Source organism: Lissotriton vulgaris, chromosome 5 (assembly GCF_964263255.1).
Source record: "Lissotriton vulgaris chromosome 5, aLisVul1.2, whole genome shotgun sequence".
In the NCBI taxonomy this organism is placed as follows: Eukaryota; Metazoa; Chordata; class Amphibia; order Caudata; family Salamandridae; genus Lissotriton; species Lissotriton vulgaris.
In genome coordinates, this window is record NC_141693.1 from 1,488,901,918 (window position 1) to 1,488,916,975 (window position 15,058).

Below are 15,058 nucleotides of genomic sequence, written 5' to 3' on the forward strand. Positions count from 1 at the left end.
TGTAATCCACGGAGGGGAGGACGTGTGGGGTGATAAAGTCAGTGATGTCTTCACAGAATTGTGCACGGGGTCCTGGTGGCCTGTAGAGGAGGGTGCCTCTGAGTGTGGTCTTGGGGTCGGTGTAGATCTGGAAGTGAAGGTGTTTGGCGCTAGCAAGGTTGACGTCAGAGCTGGTTGAGATGCGGATGGAATTCTTGTGGACGATAGCGATGCCTCCTCCTGTTTGCTTGGTGCGGTCTTTTCGGATGATTTTGTAGCCTTCCGGGATGGCGATGGTGATGTCTGGGGCTGAGGAGGCGTTCATCCATGTTTCTGTTAGGAAGGCGACGTCTGGAGAGATGGTGTCTAGTAGATTCCAGAGGTCGATGGCGTGTCTGTGGACCGAGCGGGTGTTGAGCAGGATGCAATTTAGGTGGTTGGTGTCAGATCTTTGCTTGGTGTTCGTGGATGGGGAGTTGGTTTTGGTGCTGTCAAACTTGCAGGAGTTGCATGTGAAGGGTCCATGGGTGTGTCCAGGTGCGGCTAGGGCGCAGTTGGGGAGTCGGCCGGTGTTAAGGGCCAAGAGGGTGGAGGCGGAGTATGTAATGCGGGTGGGGTGGATAGAACGGGGGCCAGGGGGTCTGGCGCTGGGCGCGGGCTCGGCGCGGACGGGCGTAGACGGGCTTACCTTTGGCGCACCTTCGGCGCAACTGGGGCGCAACCGCTGCGCGTGAACGCTGCGCGCAAAAGCATCTGTCATAGGTAGGTGGGTAGGGGGGAGGGGCATGCTGAGATATTCTGCGATGCTTGTCCCACCTTTTGCTGTAAGAAATCTTGAAGGTAGCACAACATGCAGAGGCGAGTGCCCTCAGGGACACCTGACAATTTTGGTGCCACGGCTATACCAGGACCAAGGAGGAAGAAGGAAGCTCATACAGCATCCCACCGCACCAAGCACCAGAAGAGACAGAGGTGTGTTTCCCTGACAGCTACAACCTCAAGAAGAAGGAGCAGCACATGACAGCCTCGGAGCCAAAAACAAGGTTTACACCGCATGTTTGTGTCAAGTCTATAGGTCAGTCGAACACCTCCAAACACACAGCGGAGTTGGGCATCAAACCCAGAGCCAAGCTGGAAGTCTTCGGGTTCAAGGACTTGTGAGATGGTATCAACCTGACAAAATCTCCATCAAGGGCACCAGAGCTCATCAAGCTGTCCTGCCCCCTCAGCCCGAGGTACCATAAAGCTGCACTCAGCATCAAACCAAGCTGCCTAGAAATATTCTTTGGAGTCGAAGCTGCCCCCACTGAAATCATGTTATGTTATATGTTATGTTATGTTATGTTATGTTATGTTATGTTATGTTATGTTATGTTATGTTATGTTATGTTATGTTATGTTACAGGGGTATTTGTAAAGCACACGGCCACTCTTGCAAGTGTCCAGGCACTGACTAAACCCTCCAGACAGAGCAGTTGGAAGTGACTACAAGATTTCTACTCTCACGTTCTAGATGAGACCTTATCCGAAACCAAGGTGTACAATACACTACTTGCCCATGCTTAAGGGGATGCTTAAATTGAAAACTTTCAAGGATCCAGTAAAGGCTACAATGGTAACCCCATGTATGGAAGAAAAAGGCACACCTTCTCAAAATGACCCAGCTTATATTAGCGGGCAAATATACCCTGACTCCCTGGTAGATCACACTGCATTTCAAAGGGCTTCTACTCAGGCCAAGAGGGACGCTCCCCCTCCTGTCATGGAGTATAAGAAGATTGGGCCAACAGGCAAATGAGTAGGTAATTGGGGTAGACACACATTAGGGCATTGCCAACTCGGTGGGTCACATTTCCAGGTATTATAGACACCAGTGGGAGGAGCTGACATAGCACCTACCAGAGGCCAACCGAAGAAGGGGACAAGAATTGGTAGAGGAGGACAAAACCATCAGTAATACTACTATCAGATGCCCCCTTGACACAGCGGACACTGAAACGAGAGGATGAATACCAGCACCCTCCTTCGCAGACACCTCTGCCTTAGGATGTCAGGATTTAGGCCAGAGTTGCAAGTGAACCTATTAAATGTACCATGTGATGACGAGCATCTTTTAATACCTCAGGTCGACCAGATGCTTGAGAAAGGAAATAAGGATGCAGAAATTGCAAAATCCATGTATGCCCTGCAGTTCCCCCAGTCCCAGGTCAGGCGGGCGGAGCCAAACCAGTGGGCTCCATTCAGAGGCCACCTAATCAGCCTATCCAGCAATTCTTGCAGGCCCCTCAATATCCAAGGTCTTTCTTTAAAGGGCCTATAAAGCCAATGACAGGGGCACCTCTGCTGCAAAGTAGTGACTCCTCCTTCCCCCAACTATCCAACATCTATTGGGGAAGACAGAGGCACCTCCTTCCTCAATGTTCAACCTCAGATCAGAGAATTTTCTCCATTATGTGGGAAGGTTACTGCCTTGAAATGCGCCTCCCGACATCACAACCCACCACCACATACCACTTATATATTTTGGAGGAAGAGACTCAGGCATTCCTTCAAAAGGGTGCAACAGAACCAGTTTCAGCACACCAACAGGGTGTAGGCGTATATTTATCCTCTTCCTTTCTAACCCCTAAAAAGAATGGCTCACTCCAGCCAATCCTCGACCTCTAGCCATTCAACAGGTCTTCGTCTCAATACACTTTCATTTGACCACGCTATAGGATGTCATTCCCCTGCTGCACCAAGGCAACTTCATGTTAACACTGGATCAGAAAACACCTACTTTCATATCACAATCCACCCAGCACATCAACTGTACCTTTGCTTCACGGTAAATGACCAACATTACCAGTTCAAGGTGTTACCATTTCGGAGTCACTACAGCTCCAAGATTGTTTACCAAGGGTCTAGCAGCCGTAGCAGCACACCTTCACAGAAATGCCATTCCCCTTTTACCATATTTAGATGAAAGGCTGATCAAGAGCAGCAGCAAGCGACGATGCCTAGCACACAGTGAAGAAGTAGCGTTACTTCTTCACAACTTAGGTTTCAACCATCAATGCCAAGAAAATGCATCTGCACCCACAGTTGATTCAGCATTTTCTTGGGTCAGTCCTCAGTGTAGTGACATGTAAGGCATACCCCAACGAACAGAGGATGATGCCATTCCAACAGCTGCTGCCTCTTTTTTAGGAAGTTGTGCCCTCACACACCTGTGAAGGTGTCAGGCTGCATCATTGGGCGTTTTGCTCCTTGTGGGGTCGGCGCTGCAATACCCCTTGTGCTCCACGAGAGGGCTCTTTGGCGTAGATCTTTTAGTAGAATGCCGTGATGGTGAGTGCTGGTGTGTGGAACAAGTGAAATGGTGGATTTAAACATACCATGGAGGTACCCTGAGGTTGAATTTTATTCCTGGATACCCATGGTAGGGTTACATACAGTAACTAAATTGTAAATTCCTACCAATGAGGAAACACAATTTAGTGGTAAGTGCAAGTGATGTGGATCGACATGTTTCACACCCTAGTTCCAGGAGGGATCTATGGCGTATCAGCAGGACAAGGGGTTGTTTAGAAAGGAAGAAACACTATCCCTACCCTTGTTAAGGGATGGGGGTCCAGGTATCAATTGATTACCAACCTGTTCACGCATAGTCGTGAGACTAATATACACTACGTTTACCTAGTAGAGGGTAAACCCTTTACGGTTATTTTTTAATCCAACCCTACAATTGTAAACTCTGTGCCCCTTAAGTAGGAGCATGGGCCTGCATCAAAACTGTGACATAAAATGTTTTCCATGTGGTGTTAGGTATAGTCACCTACCACATCGCCTGCTCGCCTGGAAGGAGGCTGTGGGATAGGTGACTTTCACTAAAGGGTGGATTAAAAAATAACTGCGAAGGGTTTACCCTCTACTAGGTAAACATATTGTAGATATTACATGTTTGTATACTTATGCAGGGATACAAAAACCCATATTTCACTGAGAAACATATTTCACAGGCCCTGTGAAGTAAAGATTTCAGCAATATAATGACAGCCCCCTAGTCACTTGAAGCATCATCAGGGATACTAGGATTTAAAGCACGGAGAACCAAATTATGAGGCAAGATTATCTACATTATGTTTCAGAAAGGTCAAATTATGTGCCACATTCGCTGGCAGTAGTATTTTCATCCATTTGAGTTAAATGTAATATTTTCGTGAAAATTGCAATTTAATTGGTGAATGTAGTACATACAAAAATTATGTTGTAAACGCTGTTTTCAGAGAATAATATAATTCCTGTGGTCCCTACCATTGTTTCCTGCTTTAGGAGCAATGTATTAATAAAAGTTAAATAAAATCTAAACATTCAGATTCCAATTAGTGCCCATTGTTAGCAGCCTTTTGAAGAAAAATGCATGTTCAAGCTAATTTAACTCTCTCTAGACGATGATCTTTGTATAACAGTTGAACATTCCTTTCCACAGTATATTGTTGACTGCGACAAGATTCACCAGCTACCGGATATCTCATTCCATATGGGCGGGAATGCCTACACACTCAAAGGGCCTGCCTACATCCTTCGGGTAAGTTGGTTCAAATCTGGGGCAGGGACATGGCAGCAAAGTAATAGAGAGTCTTTCCAGGGAAAGTTTTAGGGTATCTGGACATTCAGGATGGGGTTTGGGGGATTCCAGGAAATCTTCAAGTAGGATGTTACATCTGGTGGGGCTTGACCAGGATGAGTCACAAAATATAGAGGTGATGTAGGTATCCCTTTCCTTATCTCACAAGTATCTCCAGCCGGCCACGAGGTGGCTTGTCCTATGCTGACATGCCATTCTCCTGAGTTTATCCAACCTTAAAGGATGAAGGGCCTGTATCTATGTGAATCTCCTAAAAATTTACCAGCAATAGGCTTGGCAGTATTATATCCCTGTATCGGTCCATAGAGCTCACCTAGTCCTAAAATTGGCAGACACTCTACCACTGAAGCTATCACCAAATTGATCCATACTTAGAGGCGACAGAATTTGCACTTCTGTACTCATACCATAGATTCTCCATCTTTTGCGGTGATATTCTCTCTGTCTCTTCCTGCTCGTTTCCTGAGCCATGCATCACTGGAGGATGCTAACTAAGCTCTGTACATTCTTTATCCTGAGCCCTGCATCCCTAGAGCGCTACCATTGTTCTGACCATGTTTGTGTTCTCCTCTCTTCACAGCAATCCCAGTTTGGTGAGGAGGTCTGCGCTGTGGCCTTCTCTGGTCTGGACATCCCACCCCCTACCGGGCCGCTGTGGGTCCTGGGTGCCAGCTTCATTGGACAGTACTATACAGAGTTCGATCGTCGAAATAACAGAATTGGATTTGCTACATCTGCCTAGTGCTGTCTCCCGCCTTGACAGCCACATACACCACACCCAACCCAATCCAATTTCTAATCGATTCCACCTCCCACTCACAAGTCAGCCACCCACAACTCCAAGCAATGACTGAGGGATCTCTTCATGAGACATGTATCCAGACACTTCTCCCTGCCAAGGATGGAAGCAACATTGACCTTACCTCTGATCAGCGCAACCTTCCTCGAGGAGATGAACTCTGCCGGAGAGCCCCAGCACTTTTACTAGTCCACAAGACCCAAATGAAAACCAATGTTGTCTCCACTCTCCAAGAGTCCAGGCAATGTGGAACTCTCCACAGGGCTCCTAAAGGGACCGTCTCTGTGAAAGTTTGAAGTCTGGAAACCCTCCAGAGGCCACTCTACATATAACTAATCATGAGACCCCTACGGAAGGAAATCAATTACTTTTATTCCACCAGTACCACTCTGGCATACCTTTGGGGACGGAGAGTCCTCCACAGACTCACTCCACCTATACTAATGCACAAGACTTGGAGGAAGGGAGGGACAGCCTTCAGGAAACCTATCCAGCTACTCTGAGGGCCCATGGGCAAGGGAAACACTCCAGAAGAAATTGCACCATATTTGTAAGACCTTGGGAGAAGGAGAAGATTTGCAGACATGTCCACCTGTATCTGTCAAAGAGACTGTAAAGGACAAAGATCCAACCAGCAGCCTCTTCCACTGATTCTATTAAGAGCTAAGGATAGCAGTTATCTTCACACACAGATGCAGGGCTAGGCCTCTCTGTGGCATCAAACCCTGAGGACCATTTCCAGTTCACATTTATAAGACAGGGGGTTGCGATTGTTATTCAAGCTTATTATAGTGGTGATAAAAAACACTTAATAAAAAGAGGTTTAACAATTTTAAATAAGAACTTTGTGGATATCATGCAGAATAATTTCTGCGTTTTATAATAGCCGGATTGTCAAAGTCATTGGGATGTTTATGATGCATCAACTGAGCATATTTCAACATTTAGGGGGCACTTCAGAAAGACATTTATGTGTGTGTATACTTCTGAATTACTACTTCATACATTTGTGCATGGAATTCACAAAGATATGGGTGTGGATCTACATCTAAGCCTCTCCTCGCACTTGTGTGAAGAATCCTCTGCCAAGAATGTGAGGAACTACACACACGTGGTTTCATGTTTTAGGTGTAAATGTGAGAAACGCAAAGGGGGAATGGCTGGAAACGAGGAACGTGTACCACAAAGTGGAAATCAGAAAAGGAAAATCAAGCAGGGGCCCAGGAAGGGACACACACTTTACAAAAGGGTATGTCAGTTTCAATTTGCTTTGGTAACAACCTCATCTACTCTAGTAGTAGTGTAGCCCAAAGATGCCCTACTCCAGAAAAACCACAGAGTATGTCGCACATCCCCCATGGAATCTCAGGGGCAGCAAGAGAATCCTACAGGAATCAGTTGAGGCAGGTACAAATAGTCCCCGTACAAACACCAACACAAAGAAAAATAAAAGAAATCAAAAAAACAATGTAGCGTAACTTTACACATTGCAGACACCCACACAAACCGCATTGTAAGTATATTTGAAAATAAAGAATAAGAGAAATCAAATTCATTTCAAAATTGTCAAATATCTATAGATATCACGGACGTCCACACAAATCACATTGTGATTTTTTTTATTGTTAAAAATCTAAAAAGGTCAGATAACTATCCCCATTACAAACACCCATACAAACACATCGTAAAAATATCGATATTCCAACATGCTCATACTTAGAAAATGACAGATATGTAGCTTGTTAACATTATAGTTCTTCTCAAGTCTAACGCTACATTAAACACACACTCTGCAACATCATAACAAACACACACAGCCGGATTCCCAAAAAAGTAGGAAAACTATATATGAAGATCTAGGTCTCTGCCTGAGCGTACATTTCCTACTTCTTGGAATTCAGAAATATTCCCAGGGTTACATTTGAAAGTTGCAGTTGCGGGATAGTGTAAATGCTTGCTCAGATCTCCATTCAACAGTACCCTCTATACAAATACACATTGTTTTTTACCCTTTCCGAGGTGGAAAGGGTATGGATTGGAGTTTGGGAACACCCACAAACGTATGAGTCTGTGGGTGCAGCTAATGTTTGTCACCACCTCTGGCAGCACAAGGAGAAGAGGACATGACCCAGAGTATGGGCTAAATTTATGTGCTTCCACTTGAGATGACTGTCTAGTGTGTTATTTTCTCTAGGTAATACCCGTTTCATGTTCTTTCCAATGTGTACTTCTACAAAGGGATTTCTCTGGGGTGGGGACATGAATGCCTTCTACCTGGTGTAAATCCGCACCCACTGTTTGCAAATTAATTGCGTCTAGGCTCAGCTTTGCATCCAGGCAAATCGCTTTACCTGGAGATCTCCGCCTGCAGATTTACCTTTATGAATAGTCCCCTTTGCGAAAATGAAAACAAATAAGAATACTACATGTTAGGATGAGATGTTATATAGACAGTTCCAAGTCCGATATTACGCCATGCTCTGAAGTAGGCGAGGCCGAAGGTGCCCAGCAAACCAGGCGCAGGGCAGGTGTGCTGGGCTGCAAGATTTTTAACCTGGACCCACTAAATATTTATATGGAGGATATTTTTACATACATTTGACTAAATTGACGTGGAGTTGCTGTCTGAGGCCTAGGATACACCCTGCTTCCAATAAAGACCTCTGTTTATCGTCTGACATATTGTGTGTATGAATCTTTGACTCTTCTGTTTCTACCCTGATTCCTCATAAACTGCCTTCTGTAAAGAGAAGGGCGGGCTGCTTCTCTCTCCAACTCAAACCAAATATGTGTGCAACAGGCTGCATGGGAAGTGTAAGCAGAGGCAGGCAGGGCCCGATGGGTAATGTTGAAGATGTTAGGGTGATACTGATGCTATGTCTGGAGAGGACATATTTACAACAAGGGGTGGTGAGGGACAGAGTCTCTGAATTAAGCAGAAAGCTCTCACCCAGTCAAGAGATCAGGGCTAGATCCAACACCGTTTTTTAGCTCACTGCACCATCCCAGTTTCAGAACCTGGCTGTATGCAAATTAGTCTGTTCCTGTCCCAGTGCATGATGGGAACAGGGCAAACCAAACTACAAAAGCCAATTCTTACACTGGGAAGGAAACAAGCTCCCGGGGACCGGTTTCTGGCATTACAGCCGTCTTCGGCCCGGTTTGCTTGAATCCTGATGGTGCAATGAGCAAGGGTCTCACATCTGAGAATACCCTTCCACGCTTAGGGTGGACAAAAATATTTACAACAAGGGGTGGTGAGGGACAGAGTCTCTGAATTAAGCAGAAAGCTCTCACCCAGTCAAGAGATCAGGGCTAGATCCAACACCGTTTTTTAGCTCACTGCACCATCCCAGTTTCAGAACCTGGCTGTATGCAAATTAGTCTGTTCCTGTCCCAGTGCATGATGGGAACAGGGCAAACCAAACTACAAAAGCCAATTCTTACACTGGGAAGGAAACAAGCTCCCGGGGACCGGTTTCTGGCATTACAGCCGTCTTCGGCCCGGTTTGCTTGAATCCTGATGGTGCAATGAGCAAGGGTCTCACATCTGAGAATACCCTTCCACGCTTAGGGTGGGCAAAAATATTTACAACAAGGGGTGGTGAGGGACAGAGTCTCTGATGTAAGCAGAAAGCTCTCACCCAGTCAAGAGATCAGGGCTAGATCCAACACCGTTTTTTAGCTCACTGCACCATCCCAGTTTCAGAACCTGGCTGTATGCAAATTAGTCTGTTCCTGTCCCAGTGCATGATGGGAACAGGGCAAACCAAACTACAAAAGCCAATTCTTACACTGGGAAGGAAACAAGCTCCCGGGGACCGGTTTCTGGCATTACAGCCGTCTTCGGCCCGGTTTGCTTGAATCCTGATGGTGCAATGAGCAAGGGTCTCACATCTGAGAATACCCTTCCACGCTTAGGGTGGACAAAAATATTTACAACAAGGGGTGGTGAGGGACAGAGTCTCTGAATTAAGCAGAGCTGGGATGGGGCAGTGAGATAAATAACGGTGATGGATCAAGCCCTGATCTTTGGACTGGGTAAGAGTGGTCTGTTTTACTCAGACACTCTGTTCATCACCACCCCCTTTTGTAAATCGTTTTTGGCCACTATAGGTGTGGCAGGGTATACTCAGACATGAGTCCCTTTCTCACTGCTCCATCAGGATTCAAGCAAGCCGGGCCGAAGAAGGCTGAAATGCCAGAAACCGGTCCCCGGTAGCTTGTCTCCTTTCTGGTGAAGAATTGGCTTGGTAGTTTAGTCTGCCCTGTTCCCATGATGCACTGGGCCAGGGACAGACTGATTTGCATATAGCCAGGTTCTGAGCTGGGATGGGGCAGTGAGATAAATAACGGTGATGGATCAAGCCCTGATCTTTGGACTGGGTAAGAGTGGTCTGTTTTACTCAGACACTCTGTTCATCACCACCCCCTTTTGTAAATCGTTTTTGGCCACTATAGGTGTGGCAGGGTATACTCAGACATGAGTCCCTTTCTCACTGCTCCATCAGGATTCAAGCAAGCCGGGCCGAAGAAGGCTGAAATGCCAGAAACCGGTCCCCGGTAGCTTGTCTCCTTTCTGGTGAAGAATTGGCTTGGTAGTTTAGTCTGCCCTGTTCCCATGATGCACTGGGCCAGGGACAGACTGATTTGCATATAGCCAGGTTCTGAGCTGGGATGGGGCAGTGAGATAAATAACGGTGATGGATCAAGCCCTGATCTTTGGACTGGGTAAGAGTGGTCTGTTTTACTCAGACACTCTGTTCATCACCACCCCCTTTTGTAAATCGTTTTTGGCCACTATAGGTGTGGCAGGGTATACTCAGACATGAGTCCCTTTCTCACTGCTCCATCAGGATTCAAGCAAGCCGGGCCAAAGAAGGCTGAAATGCCAGAAACCGGTCCCCGGTAGCTTGTCTCCTTTCTGGTGAAGAATTGGCTTGGTAGTTTAGTCTGCCCTGTTCCCATGATGCACTGGGCCAGGGACAGCCTGATTTGCATATAGCCAGGTTCTGAGCTGGGATGGGGCAGTGAGATAAATAACGGTGATGGATCAAGCCCTGATCTTTGGACTGGGTAAGAGTGGTCTGTTTTACTCAGACACTCTGTTCATCACCACCCCCTTTTGTAAATCGTTTTTGGCCACTATAGGTGTGGCAGGGTATACTCAGACATGAGTCCCTTTCTCACTGCACCATCAGGATTCAAGCAAGCCGGGCCGAAGAAGGCTGAAATGCCAGAAACCGGTCCCCGGTAGCTTGTCTCCTTTCTGGTGAAGAATTGGCTTGGTAGTTTAGTCTGCCCTGTTCCCATGATGCACTGGGCCAGGGACAGACTGATTTGCATATAGCCAGGTTCTGAGCTGGGATGGGGCAGTGAGATAAATAACGGTGATGGATCAAGCCCTGATCTTTGGACTGGGTAAGAGTGGTCTGTTTTACTCAGACACTCTGTTCATCACCACCCCCTTTGGTAAATCGTTTTTGGCCACTATAGGTGTGGCAGGGTATACTCAGACATGAGTCCCTTTCTCACTGCTCCATCAGGATTCAAGCAAGCCGGGCCGAAGAAGGCTGAAATGCCAGAAACCGGTCCCCGGTAGCTTGTCTCCTTTCTGGTGAAGAATTGGCTTGGTAGTTTAGTCTGCCCTGTTCCCATGATGCACTGGGCCAGGGACAGACTGATTTGCATATAGCCAGGTTCTGAGCTGGGATGGGGCAGTGAGATAAATAACGGTGATGGATCAAGCCCTGATCTTTGGACTGGGTAAGAGTGGTCTGTTTTACTCAGACACTCTGTTCATCACCACCCCCTTTTGTAAATCGTTTTTGGCCACTATAGGTGTGGCAGGGTATACTCAGACATGAGTCCCTTTCTCACTGCTCCATCAGGATTCAAGCAAGCCGGGCCGAAGAAGGCTGAAATGCCAGAAACCGGTCCCCGGTAGCTTGTCTCCTTTCTGGTGAAGAATTGGCTTGGTAGTTTAGTCTGCCCTGTTCCCATGATGCACTGGGCCAGGGACAGACTGATTTGCATATAGCCAGGTTCTGAGCTGGGATGGGGCAGTGAGATAAATAACGGTGATGGATCAAGCCCTGATCTTTGGACTGGGTAAGAGTGGTCTGTTTTACTCAGACACTCTGTTCATCACCACCCCCTTTTGTAAATCGTTTTTGGCCACTATAGGTGTGGCAGGGTATACTCAGACATGAGTCCCTTTCTCACTGCTCCATCAGGATTCAAGCAAGCCGGGCCGAAGAAGGCTGAAATGCCAGAAACCGGTCCCCGGTAGCTTGTCTCCTTTCTGGTGAAGAATTGGCTTGGTAGTTTAGTCTGCCCTGTTCCCATGATGCACTGGGCCAGGGACAGACTGATTTGCATATAGCCAGGTTCTGAGCTGGGATGGGGCAGTGAGATAAATAACGGTGATGGATCAAGCCCTGATCTTTGGACTGGGTAAGAGCGGTCTGTTTTACTCAGACACTCTGTTCATCACCACCCCCTTTTGTAAATCGTTTTTGGCCACTATAGGTGTGGCAGGGTATACTCAGACATGAGTCCCTTTCTCACTGCTCCATCAGGATTCAAGCAAGCCGGGCCGAAGAAGGCTGAAATGCCAGAAACCGGTCCCCGGTAGCTTGTCTCCTTTCTGGTGAAGAATTGGCTTGGTAGTTTAGTCTGCCCTGTTCCCATGATGCACTGGGCCAGGGACAGACTGATTTGCATATAGCCAGGTTCTGAGCTGGGATGGGGCAGTGAGATAAATAACGGTGATGGATCAAGCCCTGATCTTTGGACTGGGTAAGAGTGGTCTGTTTTACTCAGACACTCTGTTTATCACCACCCCCTTTTGTAAATCGTTTTTGGCCACTATAGGTGTGGCAGGGTATACTCAGACATGAGTCCCTTTCTCACTGCTCCATCAGGATTCAAGCAAGCCGGGCCGAAGAAGGCTGAAATGCCAGAAACCGGTCCCCGGTAGCTTGTCTCCTTTCTGGTGAAGAATTGGCTTGGTAGTTTAGTCTGCCCTGTTCCCATGATGCACTGGGCCAGGGACAGACTGATTTGCATATAGCCAGGTTCTGAGCTGGGATGGGGCAGTGAGATAAATAACGGTGATGGATCAAGCCCTGATCTTTGGACTGGGTAAGAGTGGTCTGTTTTACTCAGACACTCTGTTCATCACCACCCCCTTTTGTAAATCGTTTTTGGCCACTATAGGTGTGGCAGGGTATACTCAGACATGAGTCCCTTTCTCACTGCTCCATCAGGATTCAAGCAAGCCGGGCCGAAGAAGGCTGAAATGCCAGAAACCGGTCCCCGGTAGCTTGTCTCCTTTCTGGTGAAGAATTGGCTTGGTAGTTTAGTCTGCCCTGTTCCCATGATGCACTGGGCCAGGGACAGACTGATTTGCATATAGCCAGGTTCTGAGCTGGGATGGGGCAGTGAGATAAATAACGGTGATGGATCAAGCCCTGATCTTTGGACTGGGTAAGAGTGGTCTGTTTTACTCAGACACTCTGTTCATCACCACCCCCTTTTGTAAATCATGTCTGGAGAGGACAGCAGGAGGCTGGACCAGCGGTGACTATTTAACAATTCCCGTACATGAGCTTTGTGGCCAGGTGTGTTACTGGAAGATGGTCTCTATGAAGGGTTGGGTGGAACATGGTGCAAATTTCCAAATCGTTTTTGCTGGAAGATAAAGAGTGATTTCTTCTTCCCAGAAAGTTAAAAGCTGCGCTTAGTGAGAAGGTGTTTTTCGTTAACTACAGCTTACAACATTGAGTGACAGGTGCAACTAATATGTGAAAAGGGCCAATAACGTATGTAACACGGTCATTTAGCGGAGGAGAGCAGGTGGGCAGTGACAGAGGTACTGGGTGTAATGTAAATAAGCATTGATCAGCCAACAGGCCAGAGTAATGGTTGAGTGAGTGAAATACTTGCTGCTGGCAGCTGTTCTGGTTTGCTGGTCATGAGTTAATTCACAGTAAAGCTCACCCAGAGTTTCAGCAAGAGTTCCTCTGCAGTCCCCTTGGGGCCAGTATTGAAAGTTACCAGAATTAGGAACTCTGCAGGAAGACCAGAGATTGTGTGTATTTAGCCCAGATATTTCAGATGAGGGATAACAAGGAGACATGGGTGTGATATTCCTAATTCCTTGGCTGATTTCACACGATCCTACTCCGAATTCTCAATTTCTGCACGTACCTCATCCAGTATTGGTAAACCCACATGTGTGTGTTGGGAGGTGCGGGGAGGATGTGGGGTGGGGGGGGGGGGCAGGTAGGCGTGCAAAGAATACCAGGAGGAATAATGGGACACTCATAATAAACACTCATAATGAGGCTCTCTACCTTCCAGGCTCCCAGTGTCAGTAAACTGAGTGTTAATAATTTGGGTAATAGCAACAGCTGTTATTAACAACACCTGGAAGAAGTATAGTTTAATTCGGAAACTCTTTATAAAAAATAAGCTATTGGCAAAGTCAGTAGTCGTAGAGATTGTATAGCATGCACAAAGAAACATGTACATCTTACATATGCATGGAGTACCACACACATTACAAACACCTATGAACGCACAGAGCAATACCTCTTCAGACTTCTCATGTACATCCACTTGCAGAGCCAAGAATTTGTAGATGTAAATGCTTTGTGCATCTTAAATTTTTGTGAATTACTAACAAAATGCAGAATGTGGATTTACATGTGCACATTAACATGATGCTATTGCATTTGAAACAAATGTTCTGTCTTGAATGTATAGTGTGTATTCCTGGCTCTCATTAACCAGGCCTCAATTTAGGCCTAGGCACCATTGGGTTATAAATGGACGTCTCCTCCTGAGAGTCATATTTATTTCAATTGGCATGTTCTTGCTGTTTTTGAAAAAATAATGCCAGCATGGTCACAAAGTTTCTTTTCCCAAGGACTTTCCAGTTGCAATTTGCCTCCTATTCATTCATAATAGTTTGCTGTTGTTAATGTAACTATTGTGTTCGCCCATCTCTGTGTGACATTAGCATTTAGTGTATATCAATAAAGAGAGGGACTAAGGGCTTTTCAGTGGTCCAGCATGTGTGCCCAAACAGTAGAAGTACAAGAGATATGCAGTTCCTAATCGCAAGGGAAGGGGAGGAGCCAGGCTCGAGTGGTCTACACACACAGGGTACGGGAGTTCCACCTGTTGGAATTTAGAGCCCTCACACACCCGGCTGGGTGTCATGCTTCATCATAGGGCATGCTCCTCGTCAGGTCGATGCTGCAATACCTGACGGGCTCCCTATGAGGGGCTCTTTGGCGGAGATCTTTTATTCCAAATAGCCATGAGGTGCCGTGGGGGTAAGGGGCCTAAGGAGTGTAGACGAGGAGCTTGTCAGAGAGTGATTATTAGGGAAGTTACAAAAAGGATAAGAAGTGTCACCAAAGAATATTTTAATCAATAGGCCTTCCAACCTGGTTAAAAAAAAGGAAAACGCACTCCAGAGGTAAATGTTCGGGTTTGGCGCTATATTATGTGGTCAACATGCTTCTTGTCTGATGGTCAAATGATCTACTGGCGATTCGTCAGGACCTAATAGAAACAGTTCTATCTAAACAGGAATGGTTGTCTGGTGATATTTGTCTGGAAAACCAACCTAAACA

General features: G+C 46.5%; 1 protein-coding gene across 1 annotated transcript in view; it reads left to right on the forward strand.

Moving 5' to 3' along the window:
- The window catches only part of REN (renin), a 92,283-nt gene extending 84,197 nt beyond the window's left edge, over positions 1 to 8,086 (forward strand). The window contains exons 8-9 of the mRNA XM_086923473.1: positions 4,451 to 4,549; positions 5,190 to 8,086. Coding sequence (XP_086779599.1) covers positions 4,451 to 4,549; positions 5,190 to 5,351 — 261 coding nt within the window. The 3' untranslated portion in view covers positions 5,352 to 8,086. The remainder of the gene's footprint in view (positions 1 to 4,450; positions 4,550 to 5,189) is intronic.
- Positions 8,087 to 15,058: the final 6,972 nt, after the last annotated feature.